The sequence below is a fragment of the Littorina saxatilis genome, linkage group LG13, assembly GCF_037325665.1.
Source record: "Littorina saxatilis isolate snail1 linkage group LG13, US_GU_Lsax_2.0, whole genome shotgun sequence".
Classification (NCBI taxonomy): Eukaryota; Metazoa; Mollusca; class Gastropoda; order Littorinimorpha; family Littorinidae; genus Littorina; species Littorina saxatilis.
This window is the reverse complement of record NC_090257.1, coordinates 41,742,595-41,758,755: the sequence shown is the minus strand read 5'-3', so window position 1 is coordinate 41,758,755 and position 16,161 is coordinate 41,742,595. Positions and strand designations below refer to the sequence as shown.

Sequence of the window (16,161 nt, the reverse complement as noted above, 5' to 3'; positions counted from 1 at the left end):
GGTGTTCAGAAATAACTCGTTCTTATGGGTTGTGGAAGGGCTGTTTTCCCGTGTTTCCATGGAAACACTGAGGCAAGCCTACAATGTCGCTTGAGCTTTTTTTCAGTTTTTCAAAGCAAGGACAGACAAGGGAAAGCAACTCTCCCACAACCCATACAAACCCGACAGAGTTATTTCCCCAGTTCGCCCATTGTCATACAGTGCCGTCACAGTTCCTGGCTGATCGTTGGCAAGGAAACTGCATTGGGTAAAATACTTTTGTCTGGGCCGCCATTTCTCCTGAAGATGTCCTTGACCGTGGCTCTGAATCTCGTTCCCATCGAGAAGTAGACGAGAAAGTTGACGGAAGAGTTGGTCACCTCGCACAAGTGGGCTAGGGTCTGGGTCACCACGAATGTGTTGCAGTACTTGCCTGCAATAAAATAAAATGAACCGTCGATTAGTGGACGCTTTGGTGGAACTATGCTGAAGACTTTGCAATTTAGTAAAGAATCACTCCTTCCTGTGTAAACCATCTTGTAAATCATCATTGTTCCGTGCGTCCAGGCGTTAATATATGTGTGTGTGTGTGTGTGTGTGTGTGTGTGTGTGTGTGTGTGTGTGTGTGTGTGTGTGTGTGTGTGTGTGTGTCTGTGTGTGTGTGGCTATGTATGTGTGTGTGTGTATGCATCTGTGTTTGTGTGTGGCTATGTGTGTGTGTCTGTGTGTGGCTATGTATGTGTGTGTGTGTGTTTGTTTGTGGTTTAGTTTGCGTATGGTTTGTTTTTTGTTGTTGCAAAATCAGACAAAGCATAATCCAATACTGACCCGATGGTAGATAGCCGGGCTCGAGCGTCCTGACGAAGGCCTGTGTGATGGTGGTGACACACACACACACACACACACACACACACACACACACACACACACACACACACACACACACACACACACACACACGCAAACAAACAAACAATTTAATCCTAACTGACCCGAGGGCAGATAGCCGGGCACGAGCGTCCTGACGAAGGCCTGTGCGATGGACGGTGTGATGGTGGTGACGTAGACAAAGCAAACCACGCTCAGCATTTTGGTCACTCCGGCCTCCCGCCTCTCGCCTGAAACGTCACAGCACAGTCACGTGATACTAAGCACGCAGACACATGACGTCAATAGTCGACGGGGAAATGACGAATTCCGGTAATAACTCTGTCGGGTTTGTATGGAATGAGAAAGAGTTGGTTTTTTTTTTTTTTTTTTTTTTTTTTTTGGGGGGGGGGGGGGGGAATTGGAGCACGCTTTCCCGATAGACATTATAGTCCAATCACTACCGAGCAGCTTAACTCAACGAGTGGTCGGCGAAGAAGTGTGAAGACAAGCCTGTCGCTAGTGATTGGCCTGTGGGAAAGCGTGCGTCATGAGTGAAGGCACGCCTCTCGCTAGTGATTGGCCTGTGGAAAAGCGTGCCTCATGAGTGAAGGCACGCCTCTCGCTAGTGATTGGCCTATGGGAAAGCGTGCGTCATGAGTGAAGGCACGCCTCTCGCTAGTGATTGGCCTGTGGGAAAGCGTGCGTCATGAGTGAAGGCACGCCTCTCGCTAGTGATTGGCCTGTGGGAAAGCGTGCGTCATGAGTGTAGGCACGCCTCTCGCTAGTGATTGGCCTGTGGGAAAGGGTGCGTCATGAGTGAAGGCACGCCTCTCGCAAGTGATTGGCCAGTGGGAAAGCGTGCCTCAATGTTTCCAAAAGAAACAACTATTTGACAACCCATACAATCCTGAGTTATTACCGGAATTCATCATTTTCTCGTCTGTCTATAACTACTCCACCCAAAGCGATGCTGTCGCATTACAGTGCAACCTACATTATAATTTTATCAATATAGCAAGATCTAGATGTGGCACGTTTCAGCACGTGTACGGGAACGTGGTAACGTCATTAAATATAGTTTTTATGTCACGCGTTTGCCAAGATCTGCAGTCTTGGTGGGAGCAAAACAACGTATGATTTCGATATTGGAGAAAAAAAGTAAGTCACGGGTGACGCAATATCTACAGGTACGTACGCGTACAGGTCTTTGCTACACGTTCGTTCATCTAGAACATTGTATTACCTCAAAAACTCTGGTCTTAAAAAGGAGAGAGTCTTAAATCCGGGGTCTGAAAAGGGGGTTCCATTGTTCTGGTAGCCGTGGCTACTGACCTGCGGTGGGCAAGTTGGCCGTCTTGTGTCTCCATGCCAACGGCGTCCTCAGTCTGCCGTGGTGAACTCGGTTTCATGAGAATGCCAGTGTGAAATGAAGTCACTTCACTATAATGTAAGTTTGTCGCATTTCTAGTACATATCTGTGCTCGGCATGCTGGCCATCTCGTGTCTCCATGACAACGATGTCCTCAGTCTGCCGTGGTGAACTCACTCTCATGTAAGTTAGTCGCGGTAGCATTATTTGTAACGCAGAATCGTATGGTATAACTTTGGAATCGATCTATGGGCCTTTTTGGTGTGTTAGATACTAAAAAAAATGTCTATAGTTTTTCATTTTCATTACTTTATTGTCCCATCGCTGGGAAATTCGGGTCGCTTTTTCCCAGTGAAAAGCTAGCAGCAACAGAGTCTCACTACCCAGGTGTATGCGTGTTAAGGTGGGTCTTTAAAGGCACAGTAAGCCTCCCGTAAACCATCACAGAGCTCCCCGAGCGTCTACATATAGTACAAGCATACTTCCATTTGAACGGTCACCGAACGGGAACATCCTGGCTGCTTTCTGTCGAGCGTGAGAAATTTCCAAAGAATTTATTTTCGTGGACTTGGCCTCAACAGCAATGGCGCCTCGTTTTGGTGCTGGACGGCTGTTATGAATACCGGAATTCACGCTCGGACAGTAAGCCTCCCCTAAACCATCACAGATACTGTCAGGCTTTTACACACAGTACAAACACCCTTCCATTTGAACGCTCACCAAACGGGAACATCCTAGGTGCCCTACGTAAAGAGCGAGCAATTTTTAAAGAATTAATTTTGCAGATTGTCTCGAACACTTTTTGGACCCATCCTGAACTCAGGTCAAACATGAGTTACTTCCCTTCGGGTCTCATTCTATCGATGTAAACTGGCGATAGCCGTGAATCGATGATTATCAAAATGTTTTTGGACCGTGGTGCGTTTTTGCGCTAGACCTAACTTTTAAAATCTAAATAATACATTGACAGCTTTTTACACAAACATTCTTTAATCATAAAAGAATTCTTTTTTCATCAAGACAAGATCAGTACAATTCGAAGTTGTGAAAGTTTGAAAAAAGAAAAGCCCGGAAGTAGGGTCACGCAAGGGTCGTAGCAGACGACGCCGGTTTATCAGTGCATATCGCCGTTCCTCTCAACAGTCAAAAGCCATCGCTGGAGTTCTTGTGAACCACAGCCGTTTGTTTCGCGCATAAAAACGTGCTATTGTAAATAGTCGCATTCAAATAACTAACTGACGACTACATTGTGAAAAAGGGAAACTGGATCACACGGGTTCACGATGGCTCAGGGGTAAGATAAACCACGCAAAAATAAATTCTTTGAAAATTGTTCGCTCTTTACGGAGGGCACCTAGGATGTTCTCAATCGGTGAGTGTTTAAATGAAAGGGTGTTTGTACTGTGTGTAAAAGCCTGACAGTATCTGTGATGGTTTACGGGAGGCTTACTGTGCCTTTAACGTGCCACAGTAGTGACACGGGGGTGGAACATGGATACCGTCTCTGAGTCTGCACATAAAGTTGACCCGTGTCCGTCCCGGCCCGGATTCCAAACTGCGAGCCTAGGATCACAAGTCCAGTGCTCTACCAACTGAGCTACCGGGCTCTACCAACTGAGCTACCGGGCCCCTTCACTTCACTGACCTGCAGTCGGCATGCTGGCCATCTCGTGTCTCCATGCCAACGAGGTACGGAGCGTGTTGACCGTGATGGAGGTGGCGACCACCACGACGGCCAGAGACACGCAGGGGATGGTCAGACTCAGCAGGTGGTTGTACAGGATGTCGATCACCGTGCGCTGGTCAAGGTAGAAGTCGCTCAGGCGTGACAGCCAGCGTGACGTGTTGGTTTGGGGGTCAGTGAGACGAGTCGTGACGTACTTCATGTTCAGCAGACTGTAGAAGCCCAGCACGTACACCGCCATGATGCTGATTCCGATCGCCATGTACCTGTGGACACGTCACCACACTCGTATATATCAGATTTGATATAGTCCTGTGATGTTACCCTCATGCAAATTGGGGCTGACTTCAAGTCCCCTGGGGAAAGCGAGCTGCAATACAGTATACGGCGCTTCCCATTTTTCTCTTTTGTTCATGCGTGCGTGTATTTGTGTTGCCAAGCCCTGAGACTTTCGCTGTGAACTTGGAATCTTTATCGTGAGCATGCGAGCACTCGGGGGTGTTCGGACACCGAAGAGAGTCTGCACAACGTTGACTCTGGGAAATAAATTTCTCGCACACACACATTCACACACACACACACACACACACACACACACACACACACACACACACACACACACACACACACACACACACACACACGTAACTTCATACACACACACACACACATACATGATAAAATAAAACAACGTTTTGAAGAAGTAACTCTTGTATTCATACTTACTTCGTCTTCAGAAACTTCTTGGCTGTGAATGGAGACACGACACAAATACACCTTTCCAAGGAAATGATCATAGTCATCAGGTTAGAAATGTTCATCATTCCCAGCATGGGGCCTAACACAGTATTCAGATACTTCTGACTCCAATATTCTTCAAGATCTTCGTCAAACAGACCCAAAAAACTGAAAAACTTGGCCGCGAAACTGAGGAGAAGGAAACTGATATCAGCCAAAGCGAGGCTGAAGAGACACAAGTTGATTCTATTCTTCAGTCCCTGTCGAGCGAAAACGAGGCAGTTGATGACGTTGGTCACCACACCAAAGAGTTCCAGCAAAGGGAGAGCAGTCAGGTGGAATAACCGTTCCACCTGTTCCGCCGTGGCTTCGTCCACCAAGTTTTCCAGATTGTTGCAAGGAAGAAACAGCTTGTTCTGTGTCGAGATCTCAGTGAGGTTGTCGCTGTTGTTGGCGATGGTGGTGTTGATGTCGTTGTACCCGGTGACGTTGAACAGCCACGAATCCTGTAAATAACTGCTCGTGGAGTGTGTCTGTATCAGTGTTACTGCAGCAGAAGTGTTCGCCATTTTTAGAGCTTACTCAGGCTGTCACTATGTTTTAGTTTGAACTTGTTTAGATTTCAGCTTATTTGGCTAAGCAAAGATCTGATAATTATGGATTCCTAGAACAGATGCTTCGACGGTCCGTTTGATTCTCTGTGCATGTGAACACAAGTTAAGATTTTGAACACAACCTGCAGGTAACTTTTTGACGTTTCATAAAGTAGACCAGCCTTGTCAAGTTTCTTGTCAGAACTTGTTTTCACAGCAAGCGAACATCAATTCGACAACACTTCACACAAACAAATTCGCAGTTTTGCATCAGAGATTCGTCTGATGTAGTCAGAGATGGCGATAATTGCGTCCGTGGTTGTCGCCTCTGAAGTTGTCTTTACTGTATGTTTGCAAGGAAATAAACACAAAGTTAAGATTGCGTTGTGAGCTATTGTAAGACCGACGAGTCTTTCCTGCCTTTGAACGTACACAATGTAACAATGTAACAATGTAACAATTTCCTCCCCAACATTCAATTCGTTTCTCATAAATTGTGCATCAGTGCAATGCAGAAAGCAACTCCTGTTCTGTGCACGTTATACGGTTAAGGGTCGGGCTTGGAAAATAATGGTTACTAATCACGGTGGCTGGTTTTCAACACATTTGACTCAACAACAACAAGGTACTTAGTCGATAAATATCGACAGGGGGCCGACTAATGGTTTAAATGTGAAATGTGTGTATAATAATGGGTGTGGGTCTGAAATGAAGTTAGGTGGTACTTAACATTTGTTTTGAATAATTATTGGTATTTTGACAATGTGGGTAGCATGGAAATGTAAGCATTTGAATGTAAGTCTTAGGTACCATTGTACCCAGGAAGAGAGACGAGAGATAGGAGTAGGTTGCAATAGCTTGTGTGGTCTTTGAGTTTTGTTTTTGGAAAGACATTGTTAAAGAAAAAGAAGATAACAAATACAGTAATGCAATATTTATTGTGAAAACCAACGATTGTACAAACAACATGTGAGGCAACATTATGTCTATGATGATGTGAAGAAAATTAGTTATGATTTATACTATTATCATTTAGACTTGAGACTGAATAGCAAAAGGCGAAGTGTATGTTTTGTGGTGTGAATTGAAACAAAACGAAAAGTGTAAATATCTGGGAAATTGTGGTTAAAAGACTTTGTTATTTCTTGATTGTTATTTACTATTATATTGAAGTGAATAGCAAAACGCTGTATTTGAAAACAGCATGGGATTTATATATTTTTGGGGGGTATCAGGTATCAATCAATCAATCAATGAGGCTTATATCGCGCATATTCCGTTTCATCTCACACGGCATCACTGCAGAGCGCCTAGAACTGTACTACAGTTCTAGGCGCTCTGCAGTGATGCCGTGTGAGATGAAATTTTATACGGCCAGTAATTGTAGCCATTTCGGCGCATATTTACCTTTCACGGCCTATTATTCCAAGTCACACGGGTATAGGTAGACAATTATTAACTGTGCCTAAGCAATTTTGCCAGGAAAGACCCTTTTGTCAATCGTGGGATCTTTAACGTGCACACCCAATGTAGTGTACACGGGGGGGGAGTTCGGACACCGAAGAGAGTCTGCACACAAAGTTGACTCTGAAATAAATTTCCGCCGAACCTGGGATCGAACTCACGCTGACAGCGGGCAACTGAATACTGAATACAAATCCAGCGCGCTACCAACTGAGCTATATCCCCGCCCCATAATGCCCTAGTTTTTACAAATTGTACCAAAGTCGATTAACTTTACTATGTACGATGTTTGCTTGCAAATTACAACACAAACGCGAAAAACTTAACTATTTGTAGAGTTCTAAGGCATTGCAGACAAAGCAACTGCAAGAAAATCAGGTTTTAGCTGTGTGAACATCCGCTGAAAACGGTCTTATATCCCTTCCGTTAACATGGCTTCGTCCGGCCATACATGTAGGTTCTTATGACACTGACCCTGAGCTGACCCTGAGGCACTGAAAAGGTTTTCACGGAAAAATTCTCTCAAAGAACCAAATGGGTTCGGTGAATTTGTCAGTCTGTCACATGTTGAAGGGCCCCATACGGGTTGAAAGAGATAAGGTACTGTCTTGTTTTTTCCTAAACCTAGTGCACTACCGTTCTCACGAGATAAGTTACTTCTGTGATGTTCCGGTTTTTTTTTCCAATTGACACCATGTATGAGAGATGAAACAGAAAAGCCTGTTGTAAAAATGCAAAAATTTGGAGGAAAAAACGAAACAAAACAAAAGTAACTGTTCTCATGACAACGGCAAACAACGACACATGTTCACCGCCCTCAGCTAATTCAAGAAATCACCCACCCACCCCTCCTGCTAGGTACACGTGCACTCAAGTTAACCTCTGCTTTGACCTGTGTGCCAAGAGTCAGATGAGAGAGAGAGAGAAAGCGAGAGGGAGAGAGAGAGAGACACACACACACACACATAGACAGAGATAGAAAGACAGAAGCGGAGAGACTCAGAGGGAGACACAGACAAAGACATACATACAGACAGAGAGAGAGAGAGAGAAAAAAAATGTAACTGATCTCGTGAGAACGGTTGAGGCCTTGCAAGGTTTTGACGGCAACAATAATTATTGTAGTTCTCTAAGACTTTATTTCTGTTTGATTTGTGATATGTTGGGAAGACATATTTATCAATTGATCAACAAAATAAAACATAATACAAAACGACACAACATTGTTAAAATCATTATTGGCCAACGTTGAACGTTTACGAAGGCCTCAATCTTCCCGCGCCGTAGACCAGATTAATAGGTGCTTGATTTTGGTATTTTGATTTACATAACATTAAACCTTTCTTGGGGTTCATGGTCATGGCAACAGCCATAATAATATTATATCATGTATAATATTACATTTCAGCATGTGTGAAATACATGTCATCATACCAAACTGTCATACATTTTTATTCCCACATTATTCTGATTGATCACAACCAAACCAACTATCAGTGGACACATCCAAATGCAAGCGCCTGTTCTTGACAACTTGCCACTGATCTAAATATATAGATCAGTGCAACTTGCTGGGTCCTTTGCCACAGACACTGTTTGGCCTGTAGGTAAAATGTACAATGTATTTTCTGATGTGTGCACAAAAGCTTCTTTTTTTTTAACATAACAATGTTTGAAAGACCATGGTGACATTTGTAAAACAAATGTTAAATTAGAAAATAAATAACATTTTTGTTCATGATTTTTCCTATACCTGTGCTGAAAATAAGAAATAAAATGTTGGTATATAAGTCACTCAGATGCAGTGTAGTATGAATGGTTTGAGTTTGTTGCGGTTGACCCTGCACATTTAGACCTATGATACCTTCGTTTTTGTTGAACAATTTTGCCTTCACTCCTCCCATAGGGTGACGTATTTCACAACTTCCTGTGTTACACAAACTCGGTGATGACCAATTTTGCCTTCACCCCTCCCATAGGGTGACGGATTTCACAACTTTCTACTGATGAACAATGTTGCCTTCACCCCTCCCAAAGGGTGACGGATGTCACAACTTCCTGTGTACACAAACTGATGACGTATTTCACAACAAAATGGCGCTGCCCATGGTCACCTTCGAAACTAACCGTATAAATGGGGGCCTCCTGGCCCCCATAAAAAAAGACGACAGTTACTTGCTTGAAAATTACTCACATGCATCAGTCATCATTGTTGACAATTGATAAACTGACACAGATATTCGTTTAAAAAATCAATAACAAGAATCGGCAGATGATTTTCAGAATGTCCACGCCAGAACGACAATACAAATATGTGAGAAAACAGTTTGCTTGCCAGTTTTCACGACGCACAATATTCTCCAAAGACGAATATATTTATGAATATGCTACCGTGATGGTTTAGATTCCAACACGTAATCTTCACAGATCCACCTACTCTATAGGAGTTGCGCGTGTTAGGTGCCCCTCGAGTGATAATGAATGGTACGCTCAACAACGATAACAAAAAGAAGCTGGCAAGTCCGATAATTTGAAGAACAGAGTTTGCTAATTCACGTGCGTCTGTGGATAGCGGCGGTGTGCGTGGCTTTCAGAACGGACCTCTGTGTCCAACTGTAGTGCCAGACCTTATATAGCTCTGGGTGGCTTAGGCAACAATAACAAAATAGTCTGTTTACGGTAACATAGGCCACAAAAATAGGGTCGGTAGGTCGGAATTTTAATTTTTTTCCCCCAAAAAAACATATTTTTAAGTTATTTTGCCAAAAAAACTTTTTTTTTCTCCCCCAAATGCCAAAAAAAAAGTCTAGGGTCGCGCGAAAAAATAGAGTCGGTCGGGATACCGTAAACAGAATTTTGTTTTTGGGGGGCCTTACGTTAAATCGTTAGCCCATTAAATGATGGCTGGAGTAGCCAGAGGCGGGCGTGGACTAAAGAGATGTGGTATGTCGTGTATTTTGTGTAGGTGTGTGTGTGGAGGTTGGGATGTTGGGGGGAAGGTCGTGTGTGTGTGTGAGTGTGAGTGTGTGTGCCGTTGTGTGTGTGTGTCGTTGTGTGTGTGTGCGTGCGTACATGCGTGCGTGCGTGCATGTGTGTGTGTGTGTGCGTGTGTGTGTGTGTGTGTGACTTGATCACCTTTCTGTCATTATCAGCTCCCACCCTATGAAGGCCAATAAGTACGGGTAAACAAACGCGTGCATGCGCTTCCACATTCCCACACAATGACGCGTGCGCGCTCACTCACACACACACACACACACACACACACACACACACACACACACACACACACACGCGCGCGCACACATTCGCAAAAGCACACACACAGATAACAATTTCTCTCTCAATATAAATGCTTTTTTGAGGGGTAGGGGGGGGAGATATTTCTGCTAAGGGATCGTTTATTTTCGTGTGGTGCATCGCACATTTAAAACAAATTATTAGTTTTGTTTTCGATTTGTAAGATCCATGACGTGTTATTATATGTTTCTCAAGTGGCGTCATCCTAGTTCAATCTCATTGAAAAGATGTAGTGACTAGCAATTAAAACAGAACACAATTGTCTTTTCTTTATTTTGAGTCTTGCATAATTGGCTGTCTCTATTTAGCACGCTGTTATTATGTGTGGATCCTTTGTTAACACTTTAGTAAACGTGAGACATTAATTTGTAATAACATTTCAGTAAAAGTGTAGGGGAAGGGCTCCTAATATGGACCACTTTTTGATTCATGCTGATAACTAGCTTGTTTTCTTGCGAAGAAGTTTCATTTTGTGTTTGGTAGTCCTTCTCTCTTAGGTTAACCGCTAGGCCTAATTAGAGTGAAATAGCTTTGATATATATTCAGCAAAAATTAAATACAGAAGAAAAAAAAAAGGTCCATATTAGGAGCCTGGGCGCCTAATATGGACCACTAAAGCGGCCTTCTCGAATCACTGTACAAATTCCCCGATACTTCAGAATAACATGATACAACTTAGTGTGCAAGTCAGACTAATCAAAATATGCTTTAGATTTATCTGTTTCGGGTTGATGAAAGCATTATTTGAAGCACACCAGGAAACTAAAGAAACTCATCAAAAACAGAGTGAAAATAAGTGAAATTATCAACTTCCACAAAAAGAAGACTATTTGTGATATTTTTTTTAAATCTCGAAGGCTAGTTATAGGTTATTTCCAGCAAGCTTCTGAATGAATTAATGAAAATAGCATTTAGCTTTTATTTTCTTCGATTTGTTGAAGGTGGTCCATATTAGGGGACTCACACATACTTTGAGATTTTGCTATTATTTTTTGTTTGCAGTAGAAACTCGTGGTCAGCACTGCTAAAATGTAACAAATACGGTCTTAGCTGTCATATGTAGCAATTTTTGTGTGATAAAAACTTTGGCTGTGGACAGAAACGAGTCCGTTTTAGGCGGCAAATTTAGAGTGAACCCTGCCAAAAGTGAAAAAAAGAGAAAAAGCCTAACGGTTTTCAGGTTTGTGTTTCTGCAACTGTTTTGACATGTGAAAGTTATCCAGAGAGGGTGAATACAGCCAATGAAATTGTTTTGAGCGCTCTAGCGCCGTTAGTTTGTCAGAACAGGAGGTGGTCCATATTAGGAGCCGGTCCATATTAGGAGCCCTTCCCCTATGTATTGATTGACATGCGCAGCAAAGGCCTGTGAGCAAACCGACTAAAAAGCAACGATTGAACAAATTCCACTTCTTATCTCACTCTCTTATTCTTTCCGTTTTCATATATTATTTGCATTTTTGACAAAATCATGACATTGTCCACTGACCTAGACAGCCATCGTTCTGTGATACCGCGTTAGCCATTGTTAGGTGAACAATAACTGTCGACATCTGTGTTGAGTGTCATATTTTGGTCAAAAATGCAAATAACATACATCTATCATCCATTTACATTTGAATTCTTCTTGTTTTACGATGGAACGCGCTGGAAAACGCACTCTCTTGTAGTTTTCGCCAGCCACCTTATATTAATACGAGTTTTAGTCGACCTCTGACGTTACGTGGCTTGTAGAACGGACATCCAGTGTGCAAGCGATACTTTAAATCTTTCAATCTTTTTTGAGTGGTAAGTGTTTTAATCATGAAGACTGCATTTTTTTCTGGTATGTCATGTTAAATTGTGTGTGTATGTGTGTGTGTGTGTATGTGTGTGTATGTGTGTGTGTGTGTGTGTGTGTGTGTGTGTTTTAAGGAAGTGTTAAACGTTTCGGTATAACGTTAAATATGAGATATATACGGTATTTGGAAATACGTGGGAGCCATGTCATATCGTTTTGACACTGTCCGTTCTTAGTCTCGCGTTCTGGCATTGCACCAGAACGACAAACGAACACACGGACAGACATCCACACTACAACTTGCCATGAAAATAATTCTAGTCTCGTCTCATCGACTTGAAAACTGAAGAAAGAAGTTCCTAAAAACCATTAAAACAGAACGAATATTTCAACTTTCCATGGAAATAATTCTATTCTCGCCTCATCGACTCTAAAAGTAAAGAGAGGAGTTCCCAAAAAACATTAAAACAGAACGAATTTTACAGCTTTTTCCCTGGTCAATTTTTTAAAAGCAGCAATTCTGAGAGCGAGGAGAATTGTCTACCTACCCAATTAGAAGCTTCGTTGAATGTTATAACCGTAGTCATGGCAGCGAGAGACCCAAATCACAAAATCGAATCCCGGGAATTAAATTACTGAGATAATGAGGCAGAAGGGGTCGGGCAGTGGTAATGGTGGCGAGGTGGAGGGGGGGGGGGGAGAAGGAGGAGCGGGATGGGTGACGTTGGAAGGGAGGAGCAAACATTGAAGGTTGGTTTTTATCAGAGAATCCATCGGCAATGTCATTGTCGAACACACACATAATTACATACCCCCTCACCCCCATACAAATTACCACAATCGTATCCTAACATCTTGTTTCTACAGACAGATATAATTAATACAAGCATTTTTTCAGGGCCTAGCAAATCAAATATTTGTTTCTGCAGAGAGCTGTAATACAAGCAATTTTCAGGGCCGTGCAAATCAATATACTCAGTGCACGAGACGTATTAAGCAAACACGGCCTGACAAAAACATAACGTTCCGTAAATATGATCACAGACACTGACGCATGCACACCGACAGACAGACAGAGAGACACACTTAATACTTGTTAATACTTGTATTAAGAGACAGAGAGATTCGTGACAGACCGGAATGGGTAAGTGAGATAGATAGAGAAAGAGATAGAGAGATAGAGAGAGAGAGAGAGAGAGAGATCCTGTGTGTGTGTGTGTGTGTGTGTGTGTGTGTGTGTGTGTGTGTGTGTGTGTGTGTATGTCTGTGTGTGTGTGTGTGTGTGACTTCAACTTTCCAGGCATGGATTGGAACACTGGAACTATTAAGAGCAAATCTCCCTGCCCGAGACTCCATAATGACTTTATCAACATCGTCTACGACAACGGCCTAGAGCAGCTTGTGAAGGAGCCGACCAGAGACGACAACACGTTGGATCTCTTCCTAACGAATTGTCCCCAGCTCGTCCCACGCGTGGAAGTTGTTCCCGGCCTGTCTGACCACAACATCCCATACTGCGAATTCAACATCTGCATACCAAGAAAGAAGCAACAGCAGCGAGAGATTCCCCTGTACAACAGAGCTGACTGGCCAACGCTGCGGCAGGCTGCCACAGAACTGAGCACCGACCTTCAACAGATACAGGACACTGCCACTACAGAGGAGCTATGGACAACCTTCAAGGAAAAGCTCCAGAAAGCAGTGAAGACGTCTGTGCCACACAAGATGTCCCGGCCTAAAGTCAGTCAGCCCTGGGTGACCGCTGACCTGCAAAGTCTGATCAACAGAAAAGACCGAGCCTACCGCAACATGAAGAAACTCGGCTCCAACGACCTCAAAACCTACATGAAACAGCTGCGTAGGGAAGTACAGCGGCGGTTGCGCCACAGCTACTGGAAATACCTCAACAACATCTTCACAGGTGAAGATGACCCGGAAAGAGCTGGAAAGAACAAGCGTTTCTGGACGTATATGAAGAACCAGAAATCTACCGGCACCGGTGTTGCACCTCTGAAGAAGGATGGCCAGCTGACGTCCGACCCAATAGCACAGGCGGAGGTCCTCAACGCACAGTTCCAGTCAGTGTTTGGTGACGGCGCTGCGTTCAGTGAGGAAGAGTTTGAGGCCAGGACTGGTGTGCCGGCCTGGGCCTCGAGCACTCCTCCCATGGATGAGATCCACATTACAGCGCATGGCGTCCAGAAACTGATGGCGAACTTGAATCCAAACAAGGCGACAGGACCTGATGGGATTAGCCCACGGGTTCTCAAAGAACTGGCAAAGGAGCTGGCACCAGGCCTCACCGCCGTCTTCCAGTCATCACTAACCACTGGCTCAGTTCCACCTGACTGGAAGGACGCGCACGTCACTCCGATCTTCAAAAAGGGGGAGAAGTACAATCCAGCCAATTACAGGCCGGTGTCTCTCACCTGCGTGGCGTGCAAGCTCATGGAGCACATCGTGGTGAGCGCCATGCTGCAACATTTTGACAACAACGACGTCCTCGACGATAATCAACACGGCTTTCGTCGAAGTCGGTCCTGCGAGACTCAGCTCCTGGACTTCACCGAAGAGCTCACGAGCAACCTCGAGAGTGGGAATCAGACGGACGTGTTGATCATGGATCTGGCGAAAGCATTTGATCGCGTCAACCACAGTCTGCTTACCCACAAACTCCGAAACTTCGGTGTCCGAGGAGCTGCACTTGCTTGGATCGAGAACTTTCTCCATCAAAGACGTCAGGCCGTGGTGGTGAACGGCAGTCGCTCCTCGTTTGGCAGCGTCCGCTCAGGGGTGCCGCAGGGCTCGGTGCTGGGGCCGACGCTATTTTTAGCGTACATTAACGACCTCCCGGAGAGACTGACGGCACTAGCGCGCCTGTTTGCGGATGACACTGCAGTGTACCGGGTGGTGACTAGCGTAAATGACCAGGCCCAGCTACAACAAGACCTCCATCGCCTAGCCGAGTGGGAGAAGAACTGGGACATGCAGTTCCACCCTGCAAAGTGCAACACCCTGCCTGTTACGAGGAGCAGACGCCCACTACAGCCCTCTTACCAGCTCCACGGGCATACGCTGGAGACAGTGAAGGCGGTCAAGTACCTGGGTGTGACCATTCAGAGTGACCTGTGCTGGGACGACCATATCAACAACATCGTCAGCAAGGCAAACATGACCCTGGGGTTCCTGCGGCGCAATCTGAAGATCTCATCAAGATCCGTGAAAGAGCAGGCGTACAAGGCCTTTGTCAGGCCTATCCTGGAGTACGCCTCGTCAGTATGGGACCCGCACACCCAGAAGAACATCGACAAGCTTGAGGCCGTCCAGAGACGAGCTGCCCGATTCGTCTGCAACCGCTACCACAACACGTCAAGTGTCAGCCGGATGCTGGACTCCCTTGGGTGGCAGTCTCTGGAGGAGCGCAGGAAGCTTGCCCGCCTCTCGATGCTCTATAAGATCAAGAACAGCATCGTCCACTGTCCGGGCATCAAGTCGAAGCTGGCCCCCTTACCACCACGCCAGCGAAGAGGCCATTGCCAGCAGTTCGGCCTCATCACCTGCCGCACTCAGTATCGGAGTGCCGCTTTTCTACCCAGCACAGTGAAGGACTGGAACTCTCTACCAGCAGCTGTCGTCGAGGCCCGCACTGTCGACACCTTTGTGTCGCGCGCCTCGCACTAAACCAGCAGCCACTGTGACTCATGTCCCCTCCCCCCCATACTCCCCAACCTGTGAACTTTAATGGACTTTTGGATGCTGGAAACGCTGCTTTACTGGACTTGCGCAACATCCCATCAAGTGCCGAAATAATCACTACTGTTGATTGTGGGCAGTAATGGAAAGACAAAGACAAGAGAGTGTTATTGAGTGTGTGAGAGAGAAAAAGACAAAGAGAGACAGACAGAGACAGAGAGAAAGACACAGAGTGAGACAATAAGAGAAAGAGACAGAGATATCTGTTTTAAGTACTTTGTTTTGTGAATTTTTATTTTTATTGTATCAACAAAACTGACAGGCATGACCGAAACATCAAATCGAGGCTCTGTCCCAAAGTAGTCACTGAATCAGAATTTACGACCACCATCTTGTGGCTCTACCAGATAACATAAAAAATGTGTACAATTAGAGAACATCAAAAACAAGTTTAAAACCAACCATATATGGAGTTCACTGACTTCTCTGTAGCTACTTTTTTGGACTGTGAAATGTCATGATACTGGTCTAGAAAAAGACGCGCCTGTAGAATTGCCTCGTTTAGTCAAAATACCAGTACAATAGTACGGACATGGTTGAAATAATCATAATATAAAGAAGGAATGTGCTGTACGTTGTTGTTGGTTGTTGGTTGTTGTTGTTGTTGTTGTTGTTGTTGTTGTTGTTGTTGTTG

At 44.6% G+C, this 16,161-nt stretch overlaps 1 protein-coding gene across 1 annotated transcript; it reads right to left on the bottom strand.

Moving 5' to 3' along the window:
• LOC138945774 (FMRFamide peptide receptor frpr-18-like) lies at window positions 1-5,405 on the bottom strand. Its single transcript, XM_070317287.1, has 4 exons — window positions 4,629-5,405; window positions 3,864-4,168; window positions 972-1,097; window positions 1-412 (listed from the first exon to the last, which is right to left on the bottom strand). Exons 1-4 carry the CDS (start codon window positions 5,207-5,209, stop codon window positions 207-209), a joined length of 1,218 nt encoding a protein of 405 aa, XP_070173388.1. The 5' UTR covers window positions 5,210-5,405; the 3' UTR covers window positions 1-206.
• Between the last annotated feature and the right edge of the window lie 10,756 nt (window positions 5,406-16,161).